This window comes from Mobula birostris, chromosome 24 (genome assembly GCF_030028105.1).
Source record: "Mobula birostris isolate sMobBir1 chromosome 24, sMobBir1.hap1, whole genome shotgun sequence".
Lineage (NCBI taxonomy): Eukaryota > Metazoa > Chordata > Chondrichthyes > Myliobatiformes > Myliobatidae > Mobula > Mobula birostris.
This window is the reverse complement of record NC_092393.1, coordinates 31,389,637-31,411,843: the sequence shown is the minus strand read 5'-3', so window position 1 is coordinate 31,411,843 and position 22,207 is coordinate 31,389,637. Positions and strand designations below refer to the sequence as shown.

The 22,207-nt window shown below is 40.3% G+C and overlaps 1 protein-coding gene across 1 annotated transcript in view; it reads right to left on the bottom strand.

The window, feature by feature from the left end:
• The window catches only part of septin9a (septin 9a), a 334,059-nt gene extending 326,501 nt beyond the window's left edge, over window positions 1-7,558 (bottom strand). The window contains exon 1 of the mRNA XM_072242669.1: window positions 7,522-7,558. Within this exon, the coding sequence (XP_072098770.1) occupies window positions 7,522-7,543 (22 nt within the window). The 5' untranslated portion in view covers window positions 7,544-7,558. The remainder of the gene's footprint in view (window positions 1-7,521) is intronic.
• Window positions 7,559-22,207: the final 14,649 nt, after the last annotated feature.

Below are 22,207 nucleotides of genomic sequence, written 5' to 3'. Positions count from 1 at the left end.
GATGAGCAGGGTCCTAGCTAACATGTGGCTTAAGCTTCAAAAATTTCCAGCTGAATTGCAGACAAAGGAGTTGCAGAAAAGTAGAACTTACTTTGTTTATTGTAATTTTCAAACATCAGTCAGCACATTATATTCCAGTAGGGAGTCTCAGGAAAACAGCTGATGCTTTAAGACTCTTTGACTTATGTCATGTCTGTGGAGTGTTTTATTTCAGTAGATAACCTTACCAAAACCCAACCCTTAAATATCTCCTGGTGCTTTACACTTCATTGCTCCAAACCAGATCCGACCAATATATGGAGTTAAATTCTAAAACACCCGAATCTAAAATATAGAGTGTATTTTATGTACAGATTGCCAATTTCACCCTAGCAGAAATTCCCCATCAATCTCAAAAGCAAAGTTATGGTACAGATCTACTAAAATAAGATTACCCAGATGAACAATGGTTGTGTGAATAACTAGGAAAGTCTGTCATAAACTGTCTGCTCTCCTTACAATGGAAATTGAGTTTACAGCAAAAATGTATTCTTATTCCAAAAGAATGATACAGCGCCAAAGTCAAATGCTCACATCTGGGACTGCACTTACCAATATAAAATAATAATTTTCTTTCCCTCAAGTATCAATAAAATGGCAGCACGTAGAGATGCAATGGCTTCTACAGCTAGTTTCTAGTCAGGGATTTCAGTCAGCCAAAGCTCCACGAATACGGCACTGCTGAATTCTTAGACAAAGTTAATTTTAATCCACCAGCAGCAGAGTTAGTAGCAGTGCTTAGTGGATTAGGGATTCTATGGTTACCAGATACAGCGATAGCGACCTGGCCTTGGTATTTCAGCTGATGGAGTGACAGAAGCAGGCCATTTCACATTGTCAAGTTCACTGTTGACTTGGCAGTGCTGGGGGCTCATCACCAACAACAATGAGATGGCTTACAGTGAGGAGGTGGAAGAGATAGAACCCTGGATCCAGGCAAATAACCTCTTGTGCACTGTGAGAAAGAGAATGGGGATGGTTAGTGACTTGAGGAGAACTCGTACCACTCACACCCCCTTTACATCGGCAGCACAGGGGGGGAAACTGCGAGCAGTTTCAAACTCGTAGGACTGCTACAACTGCTCATGCTCCTAGAATACATCCAACAGAATCAGGAAACCTCACCAATGCCTCTACATTCCGAGGAGGCTGAAGGGAGCTGGACTATACATATCTATACTCATTCATTCTATAGACACGCAGTAGGGAGCATTCCAACTTGCAGTATCGTGGCAGACAGGAAGGCTCCTCAATGGCTAGTCAAAACTGCCCAATGCATTCCCGGCACTAGTCTACCTGACACCATGGACACATATACAGAAAGGTGCTGGAAAATGGCCAGCAATACAAGGAAGGACCCCACCCACCCGGCTCATGGATTGTGTGTCCCACTCCCATCAGGGAGGAGGTTACACAGCATCCATGCCAGAACAACCAGACTCAAATACCATTACTTTCCCCAAGCAGCAAGGCTGATCAACACCTCCATGTACTAATTCATCCCTCTGCACCCCTACCACCACTACTTTATCATTTCCTGTCAGTCACCTTATGTACAGGCATTCCTGTGCCAAGCGTCACTTTACAGAAGTATAATCTATTTACATTTATTGTGACTTCTGTAATTGTGCTATTTATCTTACTGAGGTTTTGTGCTGCATTGGATCCAGAGTAACATTATTTTGTTCTCTTTTACACTTGTGCACTAGAAATTATATTAAACAATTTTGGATTTTGAAGATGGCGTGGAGCTGCAATCTCTGTCGAAGTTGTGGCTCAGAATTTATTGATTCCTATTTGATTCGTGGGATTGGTTTTGGTGACAGAGGGGTGCTTGGATTTAAGAGTCAGAGATGTAGGGGAATTAGAGTTCAGGCTAAAGTATAGACCTCTACTCTGTTTTCAAAGGCCAATGATGCAGATGTGGGACATCCATAGACAGATGTCAGGTCAGCAGACCAGTGTGAACGAGGGTTGATGTCACCCCTCAGGGTCAGTCAGTTGTTGGCAGGTTCTATGGGGGCAGGAGGAATGAGATCTGATGACCCGCAGGTTCACAAATTGGTAGACTGGAGTTTAAGGCCTAGAGTATGGAGTCCTGTCATCCCCAAGTCTCGAGTTCGAGGCCTAGCATTCAGTGATCACTGGGTCCTAGTTTTAATGCCAAGGATCAATGCCCGAGGGTCAAATTAGAAATCTGAATGTTGAGCCCTGTTGGGTGGAGTCCAAGTCTGCGAACCTCTGTAAGTCAGCTGGGGGAGCTCGAAGTCCCAGTGTCTGTGCGTCTGAGTCAGAGTCAACTGGAGGCCGAAAACAGCCTGTCTTGGGATTGTATGACTGTGTATGTGTGCAGGTGGGTGGGAGAAATGGGGCTTGTTTTGCTGTTGTTGTTTGGTTGCTTGTTGTGTTTTGTGTTGTTCTGCTAACCATTGTAGGTCAGTGCCAGCAGACCATGTCTATGTGATGAGACTAATGAGCTGCCTCAGCACAACCTCAGGTCTGTTGGTTGTTAACGCGAACAACACATTTAACTGCGCATTTGATATGCACATGATAAATAACTTTGAATCGTGAATGGTGAACCCTACAGAACCATATTTACAACCATGCTGTCACTTCTTGGAAGGAGAATCATAAACTATAGATTTACTCATTTACCAAGTGCTACATTTTACAAGAAAAACACATTTTTGGTTTGGGTTAATTTTTTAAAAACTGCGAGATGAAATTATGCTGGGTGTTGTTAATAATGGACCCACCGACCATTCCAAAGCTATCTTGAAATGAATAAATGGTTTTGTTAATGGGACCCTACCACCATCATTAACATCAGCAACGTCTGCACAAACCTTAACATTCCCAAGCAAGAAAAAATGAGCCACCTTATCGACGTCATGCCTGCAGTGCTGTCATTGATGGAATGCCCATATTTACAAGCCAAGAAACCCTGTGGCTTGAACATTCTCAATCATTCTGTTCTTTGCAAGTGAAAGTCATCCTAGATTTTGGAGATCTTTTCCCTAAATGGGAAGTTACTGCAGTCTATCCCTATGTTAGTACAGTATAACCTGCAGCCACAGACAGTAAAGGGCGGATAGAATGTTCTTTTTCCTGGTTATTGAAGAAACATCATCCATGCAAGTGGCAGGTATTTCTCCACCCTCCCAACTTTCCAGTTGCAAACATTTCTTCTGTGCAGACTGAAATAAGCATCAGCTAAAAAGCTGGAGCCTGCTTCAACACGATATAACAGGACCTCAAACTTACAGCTGGGAAATCAGAGTCAACCATCTCCTTCCAGCTTAGTTCTCCTCCAAGTGTTCCCTCATGAGCATACCTCACATTTGCACCCACCTCTCCCCCAATTAAGACTTCCTTCTTTGGCTCCCTGATGAACATCTTTCCCAGTCAAAAATATGCTCTGCCTTACTATACCACCTCCATCATCTGTACACATCTTCTAAAACCTGACAAACCCCAGGCCTCCACCCTTTTCCCCTACATGACTATGTTAAGTCTGATAGCTAGACAGTGATCAATAGTTTCCCTATCACAGACATCCCACCCTGCAAAAACTCATTTCAGGGAGGTAGCACCAACAATTTGCAGGAGACATCCAGGAGAGGTGGAATGTCTGCAATAGAGTAGCTCCTTAGCAGCTAGCCAGCTAGTTTAAATAACGTTAGCTATGCTAATGAACGAATGACACCTGTTAAACTCACCTCAACATGTCTTTTACAGTCTTAACCCACCATGGGCAATAGAAAAGTCACTGTTGCTAACAGTGCAGCAAGCAGCACTGTCATTAATTTTTACCCCTATTAGGCAGGGTAGTCTGGGGTGACGTATGTTTTATATTTTCTTTTTTTTTGGAACACTCTGCCATGGCGTGCTCTTGCTCTCTCTCTCTCTCTCTCTCGTGGTCGCTCGCGTGCTCTCACTTGCTTTTTCTCTCACACTCCTGCTTGTTTTCTCTCGCGCGCTCTCGCTCGCTCTCTCGCACTCTCACTTGCTTGCTCTCTCGCTCACTCTCTCGCTCTCTCGCTTGCTTTCTCTCTCGCTCGCTTTCTCTCTTGCTTGTTTTCTCTTGCTCGCTCGCTCTCAAAAACTTGATTTCCATGATATTGTATATAATTTGTGGGCATCAGGGAGCCACTATTCAAATGCGGGAGGCCCCCGGAACATCCGGGAGAGGTGGGATGTCTGCTATCACACCATGCTTAGTTTCTTCTATACTGGAGTCAATTTTGTTCCTAAACAGGCAGAAAACAAGATCTTAATTTCTTCATAAAAAATTCTTATGAAATACATCTCTCTGAATTTTCTCCCCTCGCTGAAAGAATACTGCTTACTTGAGTAGAGAACCACAAGTGACAGAAGTCTTCCACTACTTCGCTAAATTGAAGTTTCTTTTTCCAAGATCCAAACAGTGATTGGAGGAAAACTCTGTCTGTGGTTGGCCATGCTCACATTTTCCCATCCTAGAAATGTTTATGCCAAATGTGAGCTTATGCCTTTCATTCACATAACAGCTGGGGTGCATAAAGTTTAACTGCTGACACACCAGAATTCAAACTACATATATAAACAAGGGATAGACTGCATTGTTAGAAATGTCTTCTCACAAAAAATAGCAATGTTCAAATTTTGAATGTATACAGTATGGTAGATCAAATGAAGACCCAGTCAACTATATCCAGGATTTCAGCAGATAGATTAAAAGCAAACATTGCTTTAAATACAACTTTCCATAAAATAGATGAAAGTATAATGTGTACATTTGGATTTAAAGAGAAAATTTTGATTTGCCTCATCATAAACATTTTGCAGTATCAGTGTTAAAAAGCTGATAATAAGTGTGTTCGAGGAGGACTTTTTAAACACAACAAGTTCAGAAAATGTTAAACTATTCATATTAGTGGAGCCTAGTTTCAAGTGAGAACATTTATCTTTAGTAACATTCTCCTACAGGTTTGACATTGTATTTGCAGTTAGTACTCAATTTATTCAAATACTATAGGACTTTTAAAAGAATATAAACTTAAGCATTTTGTGCTGTAGTTCTTTGTACATTGCCAACACAAAGATTCACTTATCCTTCATGTGCCATGCATTGCAAACTGAACATGGGCATGAAGAGGTTCCTCAGGAATTTCAATATATGAGCTAAAACCTTCCAGGTCAGACGTTTTTAGCTGGCTGCCAATAATTTCATACGCAGAGCTCAAATGGAAAGAGTTGTTATAGTAAGCAGTGGAGTTTATAGCAAAACAATTCATTAACTGAGTAGTCTTTCTGCCAAATAAATGTTGCAATCAAGAAGCTCTTTTAAAATGTACTAAGATATGCCAAGGAAAAAAATTACTACATACTTCAAACAACAGGAATTCTGCAGATGCTGGAAATACAAGCAACACACATCAAAGATGCTGGTGAACGCAGCAGGCCAGGCAGCATCTGTAGGAAGAGGTGCAGTCGACGTTTCAGTCCTGACGAAGGGTCTCGGCATGAAACGTCAACCGCACCTCTTCCTACAGATGCTGCCTGGCCTGCTGAGTTCACCAGCAACTTTGATGTGTGTTACTATATACTTCAATTTGACTTTCCTTTTGATGTGGAAAAAGCTTGCTACATCAAGTTAGGTACTTGCCACATCCAAAGTTCATAAATTGTTTGCTTAAAAAGAACTTAATATATCACTTAACAAAAAAAAGAAATTAAGTGTAAAGTTGCAGAGTGAATCTCTGCAGTTTAATTCTACTTCCACTTCCCATATCCATTCTGAAATAGCACTCTATGGCCTCCTCTGCTGCACGATGATACCATGCTCAGGTTGGAGGAGCAACACATAATGTTCCCTTTGGGTAACCACTATCCTGACGGCATAAATATTGCTCTAATCCAGTAATTTGCCTCCTTCCCCTTCTCTCACTTTTCATCCCCCATTCTGGCTTCACCCTTACTCCTTCTCTTCTCACCTACCTACCACCTCCCTCTGCTGCCCTTCGCCCTTCCCTGTCTGCTAAAGTCCACTGTCCTATCAGATTCCTTCTTCTTCAGCCCTTTACCCTTTTCTACCTATCACCTCCCAGCTTCACACTTCATCCCTCCTCCTCCACCCAACCTACCTTCTACCTCTCCTGGGATCCCCTATCACCTGCCAGCTTCACACTTCATCCCTCTTCCCCCACCCAACCTACCTTCTACCTCTCCTGGGATCCCCTATCACCTGCCAGCTTCACACTTCATTCCTCCTCCCCCACCCAACCTACCTTCTACCTCTCCTGTCACCTGTCAGCTTCCACTGCTTCACCTCCCCACACTCTCTTATTCTGTCTTCTCCCCCTCTTCCTATCCAGTCCATCCTGAATTGTTGACTGTTTATTCCCCTCCATAGATGCTACCTGACCTGCTGAGTTCCTTCAGCAATCTGTGTGTGTTACTCTGGATTTCCAGCAACTGCAGAACCCCTTGCGTTACAGAGGGAATCCGTTCTGCAGGCAGATAGTAAAATACCTTTGTTGTATTAATGCAAAATGAAAGCTTTCAAGTACAGAAAATTTAAAAAGCTGTTTGAATGGGTTAGAATCTGTTGGAAAAAGATATTAAGAACCCAAAATTGAAACAGCTAACACTGCTATATTTAAAAGAAGACCAGAAGTTGTAGGCAACTTGGACAGTTTCAAACATGTTCCAAAAAAACTTAGTTACCTTCCAAATATTTTATACTGCATATTTGGAATAGAAAGATGCAGACAGCTGACAATAGGATAAAGGTATTATCATATTTAAGACCTTTCAGACTTGCACACCTAGATCAAAAGTACATCAAAGTAGAGAGATGTTTAGCATAAAATCTATACTTATAAAACTGCATCATATAAATAGACTGAAGTTGTTATACAGTGTGTAGGTTGAATCTTGCCCAGGCAAACACAGAGGACAGATGAACAGTATGTATTGCCCTCTTAAATAAAACAACCAAATCTGAGCAACTGTATGCAATGAATACTCCTAGCTATCACAGCACTGAACAGACAACTCATTTCCTTTATTTACTTCGCAAAATAAAGTTACAACCATGGAAGTATACGTTTTGGCTCAGATCAAATTCTGTGATTCAGCTGCTGCCTAGTTGTTGCAATCAATTCCACACAAGCTGGGATGGGCATAGTCATGTTAACAGACTTTACAATTAGTCATCAGAGGCCAAACGGAAAGCTGATATGAATATTTAGTCATTACTTATTTTTAATTAATTAAAATTTTACAGAGCTTTTTATTTATTCATTTTCTAAAAGAAGTGCAATCCATTGAGCAAAAAACTTGTAACTCTTTTCAAGTACTGCATATAAACTCATAAGAACTTTCTACCAATTCTTGCTACCAAAAAAGATTAAAATCCTTCAAAGTATATTGACGACTTGCAAATGGAATGACTGTCCTTCCAATATATCAAACAAATAAAATCACTTGACTCACCCGAAAATGAACTTTTCTTCATGGCTGATTTCTGAATTGCATACAGCAAGAGTCCTTGGGATCAAGTTAGGTTACTTCCACTGTATTCAATAATCAAAAAAAAAGTGCAGTTTCACAGGAAGCTGACCGATTCACAAATTCTTCATACAAAGATCAGCAAAAGGAGCTCTTTTACACGGTCCAACTGCTCATGAAACACTCTCATTAATCAGTACACACCTTTCCTAATCAGATGAACTTAGACATCTTTGGCTTTGCCCAACTTAGTTAAAACAGCAGGGAAATTACAGAATACCCATGTCTCCATTTCATAAATGTTTGATAAAAATATTTTAATACAGACTATTATTTCATCACAACAGACAGTAGAATGCTCACATATTTTAAATATTATTGTACATACTTCAAAGAAAATAGGCTGTTTAATTTGCATAATACACCCTCCCCATTTTACCTACATGGTTCAGCTCACTTAGTGCATTTAAATAGACCATAGGAAAATTTCATTGTTCAAACTGCATTTAACTCTGATCAAAACTATATGATAATAACTCAAAGTTTTCTTCATATTCAACAGCATTAAAATATCAGCTGTGAGATCTGTTTAGTCTACAAGTTTCTCATCCACTATGCAGAAAAAAATCTACTTCTCCCGATAAATTGAAACACCTAACAAAGAGACATCAACGAGAGACATTCCAGGCATTTCTCTTCCAATGAGACTTTCAATGTCACCTATTTAACACTTTTAACATCTCAGCTTCATTAAGCTCAGTTGATTTCCACAAACAATAAAAAATAAAAACTCTCTGCTTGATACCAATCTGGCTCTAAACTGTGCCCATGCCTGGTGCATAGGAGGAGTGACAGGTGTTCAACAAAACTTTTTCACTGGGTCCCAATGCCAATCTTCTTTAAGTGGTTCTGCACAAATGAATTATTGCAGGATCGAAACAAGATAATTGCCCTAAGATCCATCTCACTGAATTACAATATATGTCCTGACATAAATGATGAAGTCCTCTGAATATTTTAGTGACTCAGTTATCTGAGAAAACAGCTTTAAAACAAAGACCACCACATTTTACTGCACCTATCACAATTTTACTTTAAAATATCTTCATTATAATTTGTGCAATTACAGTATGTTCACATCTTTCTCTTACTGGTGCATCTCACATTTCTTAATAATTATCAAATAATATTGTAAATTCCAAACAAATTTGCATCAAGGATATATTTTTACCTTTGTTAGCCACATTATGGTGTGATGATATTGGGTTTGCTGACCATGAATTTCTAAACTCAAGCGAAAACATTAAGCCGCATCAGATATAAATAGCCACAAGCACACTCATTACAAGGAAGTTATACTGTAGTTACCCAGTCTTCAAAGTCTAGTTCACTTCCCTGTTCATTCTCCATGGCAAGTTTAGCTGCCAATACATGCTATTTGAGCAGTGGGCCCCCCTTCCTATCCAAGTGAAGATACTTCCAGCTAACAAATTAGTTTAAAACAAAGTTTATTTGTTTTCGGTGATATACATTTAAATCCAAACAACACTCTCAAAAGGTAGTTAAATCTCACAGAGAATTTCTATCTTAAACATTTCCAAATTAAAAACCATTTCCACAACACAAAAGATTTCCAAAACATAAACTGGAAGGAGGTACCAGTGATGAAGCTGAACGAATTACCCATCGCAGAAATCAAAACCAGAGGAATAGATTCCAGTGTACCCCCTGTTTCTTTCATGCTTCTTAATGTTCCTTACCCTATTCTTAATAAGCCCGAACTGATCTCTATACTTAAACAGTTTCTTTGCCATTTGTGTCACCTCACACATATATGATAATTCCTCAGATACCCTTTATCCACAAACAGTCTAAAAGTCTCTTGAAGACACAGTTCCCAACTACCCACAATTAATGCTGTAAAGCTACCTTCTTTCTGTACATAAACCTCACTATAAACACATCAGTTATTGATATGCTAAGTGATTTGTCTCATCTGCTCTGCAAACTTCCTTTAATTAAACTATTTAGCCAGCATTGTCTGTTTTGAAACAAGCCAAATTAGATAATGCATTGTTTTATATCACGCCTCTTAAACAGCAATGAACCAGGTGCAGTGATCAACATCCTACTTTCTACAGACACTGTATCTGCTATATACCGAACTTGTTTGCAAATCTGTATTTTCAAACTCCAAACTGATTACTGCTTGACATTTACATTTTAAGAACTGAAGACTGGCGCCCTTTTATGACAAGAAGCTAAACAAAGAACATAGTTGGAAGTTTAACTTACACTTTTTGATCTTACAAGTGGCAACTGCTGTGTTTGGAAAACTGAGCTTGGCAAAAGCACAAGGCAACCTGGCCCAGGAAGTGCATAGTCATCATTATGGTTCTTCACATGCATGTTTTTGGGAAATGGATTTGAATTTACTGTAAAGTTTGCATTTATTCTGGAATGGCTGTTGTTTCAATGACAGTTAACTTCTAATACCAGTAACAGGATGGGTATTCTTAAATTGAACCAAGAAATGATAGGAGAGATGAACTAAGACCTTGAGTTTACCTGACCTAGTTATGAACAAACATTATTGCTATCGACCAGACCTTAATGTCAAATGGAGAATAGATTTTCATTTGCAGTTACATTTTAAAGTTTTCTTATTCATTAAATCTGGATTTAAATGCCTATGATTTTTTTTGCAGTAGACAAATGCTCACAATATGAAAGTTGCTTCTACAGCAAGTGGTGGTTCACATTGTCTACCACTCATCCTTACTGAGTCTTCAGTCTGACATGACAAAAAGTGAATTCACTCTCTATCCCTAGCTACACAGAAAAGGTAAACTTTCTGGAAGACTAATGATTGTCAACAAGCTACTATTCATCTGTACCTTTAACTAAACCACCCTTAAGCAGGTCCGGATAATATATGGCTCAGAGGCTCTCATCTTCATTATTTGGGATTGTCCAGAAAGAGTTTTTCTTTTTTTATGTCTGCCTTCCTCAGAAATGCCCCTCCTTGAACTAGTTTGAATTGGTGTACACCTCCTCCAGGTATAACTCACAGCGAGGTAACTATCCGCAAGATTTTGAAGAGGTTCCAATTATCTTAAGAATGCTTCTCTGTCAAGGATTTGCATGTTGCAATTGTTCAGATGAATCTGGTGAAACAAGACTCACGGGATGCTCCACTTCACTCTCTATGCAGTGGTGGTGTGCTGAGGTCTGTGTCTCAGCCTTTTCCCATCATCATCTAGCTCAGAGGATCCCAACCTTTTTCATGCCATGGACCAGAGGTTGGGAACCCCTGATCTAGCTAGATACACAATTTTAGACTTGATCACCCCATAACATTAAGGATGCCCATCTCACGTTCAATTGCTTTGAGTGTTTATCCCACTAAAGTCTCTGGGTTTATATCGAGCTGAGTTTCACTGTGCCAGCTTTTCTCGGTACATTATTCAGATCAGGATGACTTACTTGGTGTTACCATGTTATGTCCTCTGCTCTTGACCAATGTACATGCAACATTGTCAGTTTTTTTCCACTTCAGTGTAAAAGATTGAGTCAAGAATGGAGACAGCACATATCCAAACTTGGATCAGGTTTGCATTGGCCCTGGCTGGTTTGTGTCAGGCTGTTATTTTTATCTCCAAGCAGATTTCGAATGAAGGTTGTCCTCAAAATGCTGGGAAATTTCAGTTTAAATTCCTGACCAAGCAGGCTCAACCAACACATCATTACATCAATCAATGGCTCAGTTCCTGAGAGATCCTGGCCTGAACCTTGAGATAAGTAATGAAATAAGAGCAGCATTAGTGTTTCATTCTGTTGGGTTCCGGACTGGAACACTCTTAGCGCCATCTACAGGCTTACAGGTACTCTGCAAGCAGGACAAGCAACGACAAATCGCCTGAACTAATCAGATGATAGGAATCCATTCCAACATGAGGTATAACTTAGAACTTTAAATTCAAAAGCTAGGATAAAAAAATAGAGATAAAGATAGGAATATGAGAGAACAAATAGGGCATAGAAAAAAAAACTGAAGATTAATAAATTCTCTGTAGAATGTCAGTGCTGACTCAGTATTTGGAATGCAAAATACCATTAAAACCACAGTTAGATTTGAATAGTCTTTAGTAGATGAGTACAGCAAAATCATAGCTTTCTTCATTCATCAATGCCAACTTTCTTGACAGGATATCTTTCTGGTAAAACTTCAGCGTGACAAAATGCAGTTATTGTCAGTAGTACTCTCCTTTTAACTGTATTGCTTTCATTCAGCCTTTAAGATTGTTGTCTTCTATTGTACCATACACATACAAGAGAATTCTCTAGCTGAAAACTTCTATTATCTTCCGTAACCTGATTAAGTTCATAAATCTGTTTATACCCACTTATAACTTTGGCTCACATTTATAGAGCCAAATCCCTTCCATTAAGATTTTACTACACTTTTTTATTGAAGGTTCTGGAAATGACCTTCGTAATGAACAGCAGATGACAGTGGAGGAGGTTCCGAACATTTATTTTAATGAGTAGATATGTATGAAAAAGACCTTTTCTACGTGATTTAAATCGAATGAAACTCACAAAGCAGTCAAAGACAGTAGCAGTGGCCTGAACTCTGCTTATGTTTCGACTCACTTTTATTTAGCTAGTAAGGGAACGCATTTGAACAAACTACCTTCTCTCTCTTTGATTGATCTTTTTATCAAATGAAATCTTATCTGAGATGTCAGAAAAATACCTGTACATTGATTCCTCCTTTTCCGGAGCCATCCCTGATCCCTCACAATCATTGTTGATAAGCATTGTAGCTTCAAAATTTAGCGACAAGCTAAAACACGGTAATTTCTTACAGATTAAATATAGTGATTAAAATTAAATGTTTCAATTAAATTTCCTGGTTCAGGACCATCACTTGTTTCTGTTTCAATTGATTGAAAACAGCTTAACTCTGGTTCTTTTAATTAGAATGTACTACCAAAGTCACAAGTAATTTAGAATAGGCACATTACATTTGGTCCACATTGATCTAAACTACATTATTGAAGCACCCTCTCCATGTCAACCACCTGGTAATCTATTTATCTTTCTCTGGGCTAGCAAGTGAGGTGGTGGGAAGGTGACAAGAATCAAAGCAATCGCGTTTTACGGGCCTTGGATGGACGTTGGAAGGCATTCTGTAATAATGCACAACTTACGCTGGTCAAATCCACTGTAAGGAAATATTTCATGGATAATTTGTCAAGCAAATTCACTTTAATCTTTTTGAGGATTACTAGAAACTGCGATTCTTCCCACTTAAGTTATTCTGCCACATAGCCAGGGCGGTTCTAGCTGGACGAGCAATGGGATCCACTTCAGAAAAGTGCAGGAATTCATGTGATGAAACCCCAACCCTGACTACAAATTCCTCAACTCTGAGGACACAGGTACAGAAATATACAATTCAAGTACAGGACACAAGTACTTGCAGTATAATTCCAACCCCTGATATGAAACTATTGAATTGTTCACTAGTTTAATAAGATGGACCCTTGAGCTCACAATCTTCTTTGTTATGGCCTTGCACCTTATTGTCTGCCTGCACTGCACTTTTTCTGGAAGAGCTCATTCCGCGTTCTGTTATTGCTTTCCCTTGTATTACTTCAATCCGCTGTTGTAATGAAATGGTCTGTATGGATAGCATACAAAATAAAGATTTTCACTGTACTTCAGACCTGTGATAATAATAATAATAGTTGATTAATTCTGCTTAGATTAGTTTTTTTTTGGGGAGGGGTTATTATTTTTTTCCTTTTTCATGTTTTTTTTTAGATATTTTTCTTCGTTTTATATTATTCATTTGTATCCTATATGATTGGGAGTTTTATCATTTAAGTGGTATCTGGCTTTACAATCACTTATGTTAATTATAACAATGCATTCCCAATAACTTTGTACTACTACCATGTCATGTTTATTTTTATGAAACTAATAAAAAGATTGAAAAAGGATAATAATAAACCAGCTTTTGCATTTACATTGGGTGGCGGGTTGGAGACACGTCTTTACCAACGGAGGTGTTAGGCGCTCCTTTCCTTCGCTAGCCTGCAGGTCATCCTTGGGCAAGGAGTAGCACCTGATCAACCTTCCCCCCCACCCACCCTTCAAATCAGGGTCGCATGAAGCCATGGGAGCAGGGCGTGGGCGGTTGTATGAGCACCTGGTGCATATCACAAGTCCTGGTTATGTGACCGCTGACATCAGGCAAACAATCTCTGAAGAGTACTAGTAATGGCTGGGGTTACCCGTCTTTAAAAGACACTGCACAAAAGACGGCAATGGCAAACACTTCTGTAGAAAAACTTGCCAAGAACAATCATGATTGCCCACATCATATGGCAGGGAACGTAATGACGATGATGATAGACATAGGGTAAAGAGAGACTTAATAATATCCACCTGAAAATAATAGTCGTACATGAAAGAAAATGTGATATGACCCTTTTCTTTCCTCTTTGACTACACTCTCCTGTATCTTATATGAATAAATGATAATAAGTTGGTGAGGGTTCCTGTTGATTCCTAATTTCTTCGAGACCTGCTAGGGGTTTATAAAGCTATAAGATGCATAGATAGAGTGGGTGGTCAAAGTATTTTTCCCTCTGTGGAAATGTCCAATACTGGAGGACGTAGCTTTAAGGTGAGAGAGAGAAAGTTTAGAGGGAATACGCAGGGCATTTTTTTTTAATTCAGAGAGCGCTAGGTGTCTGGAACACCATGCCAGGGGTTGTAGTGGAGGCAGATACGAGTGTGGTACTTGAGGGGCAAACGAATATGAAGGGAATGGAGGGACAGCGATCATGTGTAGATAGAAGGGATTAGTTTAATTTGGCCTCACGCTAAGAAAATGACATCGTGGACCTAAGAGCCAGCCCGTGTGCTGTACTGTTCTACGCTCTAATTTTTCTCCCCAACTACTCATTGGTTTCTACTAGCAACCATCATTAGAGGGAACTAGAATTCATAATTGCGGACGACATTTTCTGCATAAAGAGAACCCCAATGACCAAAATGAATGAGTTTTTACAAAATTATTTAGTTAAATTCAGATAAGCTTCTCCTGCATTATTCCTTCCGCTGCACTACGGAGGAAGGACTAGGTGGATGACTGCCAAGATGCACAGGCTGGGAGATAAATCTGGCCTCTATCCATTGGTGCATTCACATCCCCATACAGGGCCACTTCATCATGGTCATGTAGCAATGATTCAGAAGGCAGAGCACCGTTAATGAAGCAATAACTGAATGATGCCACATGTCTGACAGCTGCGTCCATAACCCACAATGGAGGCCTTCATTGCCTAACTCTGAGCTCATACCAAATGAATCCCATCACTGTGGTCTCCTGTTGTCAATAAATTTGTTACAATTGTCTGCTGACATGGAGTTCTGTCTCTACAACTTCCATGGCTTACGTTTGGAAATCATTCATCTGTTCCTTCTTGCCGCAATCCCTCTATCACAGTAACAAAAAAAGCTTGTGTTAATGTAACGCCCTTTCTGTCCTTTTCAGAGCATCCAAGAGGTACTTGCAGCTAACTGAGATATCATTGGAGATGTCATTCACTGCCAGGATCATCTGCTTTAGCAGAGCTTTTCAACTGAGCCAACAAGCCAAGTCCATGCTGATTGGATCATCAGCAGTTACAGCCGACCTCAGGAGTCATTCAAATTGTGCACTGTTAGGGAGAGTTATTCTCAAAGTTTAAAAAGTTCACAATGCATAGTAAATTTATTATCAAAATACATATAGGTCACCATATACTACCCTGAGGTTCATTTTCTTTGAGTATTCACAGTAACTACAAAGAAACACAATAGAATCAATGAAAATGCACACAACATGCAGAGACAAACAGCCAATGTCCAAAAGGCAACAAACAGTGTCAAATATAAATCGGAGGAAAAAATGTAATAATAGTAATAATAAAAAAATAAGCAACAAATATTGAGGGAATGAGTTGTAGATTCCTTTAAATGAGTCCTTAGGTTATCCATAGGTTGTGGAATCAGTTCAGTGGTGGTGTGAGCATATTTATCACCTCTGCTTCACAAGCCTGATAGTTGAGGGGTAATAACAGTTCCTGAACCTGTTACTGTGGGACTTGAAACTCCTGTGTCTCCCTCCTCATGGCAGTAGCAAGAGGAGTGTCTGACCTGGATGGTGGTTGGCCTTGATGATGGATGTTGCCTTCCTGCTTCAGCACTTCTTGTCCAAGTGCTCAGGGTGAGGGGGGCTTTACCCATGATGCCATTGTACCAGTCAGGGTACACCATGACAGTCTTGGGTTTTTGCATTACATCAATCGTGGTGCAGGTCTTGCTTCTTTGCCTCAGAGGTGGACACCCTTAAAGAGATTGAACAGTTCCAGTAGCCCTGATAAAGAGGTATTGAAGATGCTCTGAGAAAATATGGACTAGCCTTAAAGGTAAACTAGTGCCTCCCAACTTCAGGGACAAGAATAGCATGAACACGGAAATGACATGGAAGATCCCTTTATAGCTTGGCATTTTGCCTCTTCCACATACTTACAGGTTAACAGCCTGGAGTTCCCCTTCATCCAACCTACAGTAGTGAGGACGTATCAGAGCAACGAAAGGGGGATGAGATTGTTCAGGTCTTATGAGTAGTAAGTGCCGCAAGATCATAGCAGAGAAAGTTTCCGCAATTATTATTCAGGTATATTTTGAGCAATTGGGAAAACGACCTGCAAGTAGCACACTGCTTAGTTTTTCACATTGCTCAGGAAATGGGAGTTTCAGCGTTGACAGTGCCTTCCTCAGTACTGTTTATGTAGCACCCCCTTGTGGTAAATTCCATTCAGCTCATCTGGATCAAAGTTCCAGGTTAAAATGCTCAAAGTAACTTTATTATCAAAGTACATACATGTCACCATATACTCCTGAGATTTATTTTCTTGTAGGCATACTCAATAAATCCACAGAATAATAACCATAACAGAATCAATGAGACCAGACCAACTTAGGCATTTGACCAGTGTGCAAAAGACAACAAACTGCAAATATAAACAGAAAGAAGTAATAATAAATAAATAAGCAATAAATATCAAGAACATGAGATGAACAGATATCACAAGTGAGTTCATTGGTTGTGGGAACATTTCAATGTTGGGGTAAGTGAAGTTGACTGAAGTTATCTCCTTTGGTTCAAGACCGTGATAGTTGAAGGGTGATAACCGTTCTTGAACCTGGTGGTTTGAGTCCTGATGCTCCTGTACCTTCTTCCTGATGGGAGCAGCGAGATCAAGAGAAAATGAAGAGATCCTACACCAAATTGTGGTGTGTGGCCAAGTGGTTAAGGTGTCGGACTAGTGAACTGAAGGTCGTGAGTTTGAGCCCCAGCCGAGGCAGCGTGTTATGTCCTTCAGCAAGGCGCTTAAACACACACTGCTCCAGCCCACCTAGCTGAAAATGGGCCCAGCAAAATGCTGAAGGTTAACCTTGCAATAGATTGGCATTATATCCGGCGGGGAGTCTCGTACTCTCAGTACTTCACACCGCGGAAACCGGCATAAGCACTGGCCTGATGAGCCTATAAGGCTCGGGACAGACTTTAACTGCACCAAATTACAAAGTTATATTTGTTTTCTTAATTTTGTTTATTATTTATTTTAAAAACTAATTTGCCTAAAGGTTGTAATTCAAATTACGTTGGATCATATGTTAAGCGCAACAAATTCTGCAGATACTGGAAACACAGAGCAACACACACAAAATGCTGGAGAAACTCCGCAGGTTAGGCAGCATCTATGCAAATGAATAAGCAGTTTTCATTTCAGGCTGAGACCCTTCTTCAGGACTAGAAAGGAAGGGTGAAGATGCCAGAATAAAAAGAGGGGAGAGCATATGTAGTTTAGCCAGAAGATGACAGGTGAAGTTAGGTGGCTAGGAAAGGAGATGAGTGGAAGGAATGTGTTCAGATAGGAGAGCAGACCATAGGAACAAAGGAAGGAGGAGGGGGCCCAAAGGGAGGTGATAGGCAGGTGAGGAGAGGTAAGCATCTAGAGTAGGAACTCATAGTAGGGGAGGAGGAGGAGGAGGAGGGAAAAATCTTTTTACCAGAAGGAGAAATTGACATTCATGTCATCAGGTTGGAGGCTACTCAGATGGAATATAAGGTTAAGCTTACATGTTATTTTGTTTATACACAGATACTGCCTTTTGGAAAGGAGATGATTTCAAGTCTTTGGCAAAGAGATTTTAGTTCATTTGCTACTGCACTACTGAATGGGCATTTTGCTTTCTACTGATGTTGCAAAATAAGGCAGTTTTGGGCGGGAAGAATTTAGAAAGGGCTGTTGGATGTATACTGAGGATTAAAGCCTTGTGTCAGATTAGTGAGCAATGTAGTAGTTGAAAAGGTGAGGGCATTTAAGCAAGGTCAGTGAGAGGATGAAGAGAGCAGGTCAGGTAAGTGTAAGGAAGGGCAGAGACTGAGACCATTTACATAGTTTTCAGCTGATCCAAGAGTGGGGGATGGATTTGGAAGAAGACATTGTGATGGAGAAGAGATCAGAGGACAGAGGATGATCAGTATTGCATAACAGAGGGAGCTCAAGTGAAAATCAAAGTTAAGTAGTCATGTCCTAATCCAATAAATACAGCTTTGTGCTTCAGCGCTGTGACGTCCCACAAATGCTCAAGTGATATTCATTCATGGTACAACCTAGACAACTTTAACCTGCAATGCGCCAAATGAGGCACTGCACAGAATTGTCTGTGTGTTGCAGATGCAGAATTTAAATCAGGAGTGCCTGGTAGAAAAACAAGCCCATCACTTAGCTAAACTTCCAAATACATGACCTGACAGAGCGCTAAGCACATCACTGACAGTATAAGCAGCACACATCAAAGTTGCTGGTGAATGCAGCAGGCCAGGCAGCATCTCTAGGAAGAAGTACAGTCGACGCTTCAGGCCGAGATCGAAGGGTCTCAGCTTGAAGCGTCGACTGCACCTCTTCCTAGAGATGCTGCCTGGCCTGCTGCGTTCACCAGCAACTTTGATGTGTGTTGCTTGAATTTCCAGCATCTGCAGAATTCCTGTTGTTCACTGACAGTATAACTTGAGTGAGTTATGGAGAACACCAGAAAATAAGGATTCAGTTGCAATGTTTAGTATTAATGAGTAAAATTTCTATTTAAGCTCCGTGAATTGCAAGTTCATCTCTCTTTCCCTGTAGTCAAATAAATTAAATATCAGATTTTGACTTTGAAGTTTCATCAACAGGTTAACAAAACTGATATCCTAACATCGCCAACGAAGTGAGCAGCAGATGCACTCTGCAAGTTGTATTATCTGGAAGGATTAAAGCTTATCAGAAAACACCAGTCTATTCTGCTAACAACTAAGCAATGGGCATAACACTTTTTGCAGTACCTAGATATCTGCTGCGCAGACTTCAATCAAGAAATCAAACAACCCGAAAACAAGTGCTGCAGATTGCACTTTGCATTCAGTAGGATGTGCACTGCAAAGAAGTAGTCAAATTTGTCATAATGGATCAAAAATTTCCTGATGAACTCGTTATATATTGGGACCTCGGGAAATTGTTGCATGTAAAGTAAATGGGTTGTCAGCTGGTCTCTCCTACTATTAGTATCTAAATTCCACTGAAGGGTGGTTATGGTTGATTATGAAGAACGGTATGGTGCAAGTATATTGCATGGATAACCTTGTGATGCACTTACTGTGTCAAGATAAATTGCACTCAATACTGGGTAAAATTCATGGGCAGTTCTACTTACAGTGCGGTGGTTGTAAGTCCTCTGTGTGGTTATAGGATTGCTAGGTTTGCCAGCCAAACATCCAGAATCAAAATCAATATCGGAATTAGATTTATTATCACTGATTCTGTTTTGTTTTGTGACAGAATACAGAGAAATACATAAAATATGTGTACTATAAATTATAATAGTGTTCGTGGGTAGCCAAGTGGTTAAGGTGTTCGTCGAGTGATCCGAAGGTCACTAGTTCGAGCCTTGGCTGAGGCAGCGTGTGTCCTTGAGCAAGGCACTTTACCACACATTGCTCTGCGATGACACCGGTGCCAAGCTGTATGGGTCCTAATGCCCTTCCCTTGGACTACATCGGTGGCGTGGAGAGGGGAGACTTGCAGCAAGGGCTTCTATACAACCTTGCCCAGGCCTGTGCCCCGGAAACCTTCCAAGGCGCAAATCCATGGTCTCATGAGACTAACGGATGCCTATAAAAAAAAATTATAATAAGAAAAAAGATTTACAAAAAAAAATTGTAACACACACAAAATGCTGGAGGAACTCAGCAGGCCAGGAGCATCTATGGAAAAGAGTATAGTCAACATTTCAGGTTGAGACTCTTCAGCAGGACTGGAGAAAAAAATAGTTGAGGAGTCAGAAGGGCACTCCAGGCCTTCTGTCCTCTCTTACCAGATTCCACCTTCTCTATCTTTGAATCTCTTTCACCAATCAACTTCCCAGCTCTTTACTTCACTCCTCCCTCCTCCTGGTTTCACCTACCACCTTGTGTTTTTTCCTCCCCCCCCCACCCCACCATCTTCTAATTCTGATACCTTTCTTTTTCTCCAGTCCTGCTGAAGGGTCTCAGCCCGAAATGTCGACTCTACTCTTTTCCATAGATGCTGCCTGGCCTGCTGATTTCCTCCAGCATTTTGTTTGTGCTGCTTGGATTTCCAGCATCTGCAGATTTTCTCTTGTTTGCAAAAAAACTGCAAGGTACTATTTATGCATTCATTGACTGTTCAGAAATCTCATAACAGAGGGGAAGGAGCCATTCCTAAAATGTTGAGTGATGTCACCAAGCTCCTGTACCTCCTCTCTGATGGTAGTAATGAGAAGAGGGCGTATCCTTAATGATGGATGCCATCTTTTGAGGCATTGCCTTTTGAAGATGTCCCTGATGATGGGGAGGCTATTGTCCATGATGGAGCTGGCTGAGTTTACAACCCTTTGCAGATTATTACAATCCCTTACTGAAGGCAGTCAGCACTCAAATAACAGCAGTGCTTTGTATAACAAGGTATCAATAGTTAAATCACCTTAAGTACACAGCTGTTAGAAATGCTGTACTCATGTACTACACAAAGAAAGTCTCATTTGCTTATTTCTCATCTAAATGATAATGCACTTTTGGACAATTACATTTAAAAGATAATATTAAACACCTTCTGGAAGCATCATCAACATGCTTCCAATGCCATGTTTTTTTTCTCAAAGCACCATCCCTTATCAATGAATGGTCAGAATTTACATGTGTAAGGTCAATGATGGTAATTCGAATCCAACTACACAGCCTACACTTTTTGCTATAAATTACTTAAGGCCAGTAAAGGTAATAACACCAGACTTAGATGGACATAATTGTTTATCATTGAAACAGTAAAGGAATTTCGGATAATAATACAAAAATTTTCAGAAGTAAAAAGAAAAAAGTAAATTGGCATTTAGATTGTGATATTGAAGTGGGATAAGGTGCTGGCAATCAGTGCTATAGTACTGACCAGCTTTATAGCTTAGAAAATCTTGTGCCCTTGCCCAATGTAGATTTTCGTTCAAATGAGGCACAGGATCATTGGCACAAGAATAAGGAGTGGACACATGCTAGGATTCCTGCTCCGAATGTAAATCAGTCACACCAGCATAAACAAAAGAGAATTTAACATTTACGTGGCACCTGTTTAGAACTTTGCATGACCTTGAGAGATTCCAAAGCATTTTATAAGCACCACATCATTTTTGAAGTCTGCACACGATGCAATGCATGAAATACAGCAGACAACCTGAGCACAACAAGGTCTCACAAACAGCAATTAGAAAAATGACCAGTTAACCTGATTTTTAGAGATGTTCCTAAAATGTTGCTAGAATTTCAAAACTCAAAATTCAAGTATTTATTATCAAAGAATGTATTAATTATACATCTTCAGACTTGTTTGCCTACAGGCAGCCACAAAGCAAGAAAGCTGCATAACTCAATTAAAAAAAACAAGGCATAAAAGAGGGAAAAAAAAGCACACATCATGCAAACAATAAAAGCAAACAACAGCGTTCAGAACCAGTTTGGGTCTTTAGATCTGCTCCCCAGAGCAGCCAGGGTAGCCTCAGTCTCAGTTCATCATATTAGCACAGCAAAAATTCTGTGGACCACGCAGAGGTGACAATCGCCAGAGAGAGGGAAGTACATTGCAGGACTGTGAGTGAAATCAGTCCAATCTGATCCTTACACTTGGGCTTCCCATTCTATCAGGGCCAGTGCTTAAATCATTCAACCACCAGGTAGTGCCTTGCTCTAGGACCCAGCACAGTGACTCACCCAGGCCACAAAGCCCGAAGCTGCTCTCGATCCCACCAAATCGGCCTGGTGCTTGGAGTAATTCAATCTCGCCCCCGGGTTAGGTGGACAGGCATTGAAACCCTGCCGTATCGACTCCTCTCCAAATCATTGACTCCAACCGCGAATGCGATACGAACTCAGTCTGCCACCCCGTCTTGAAAGACATTGTATTTTCGCTCATCCTTTGAATTCTCTTGCTTCTTCATTGTTTGTGATGATAGTTGACTACAATCTACTTCAGACATTTTTTGGCCATATGCC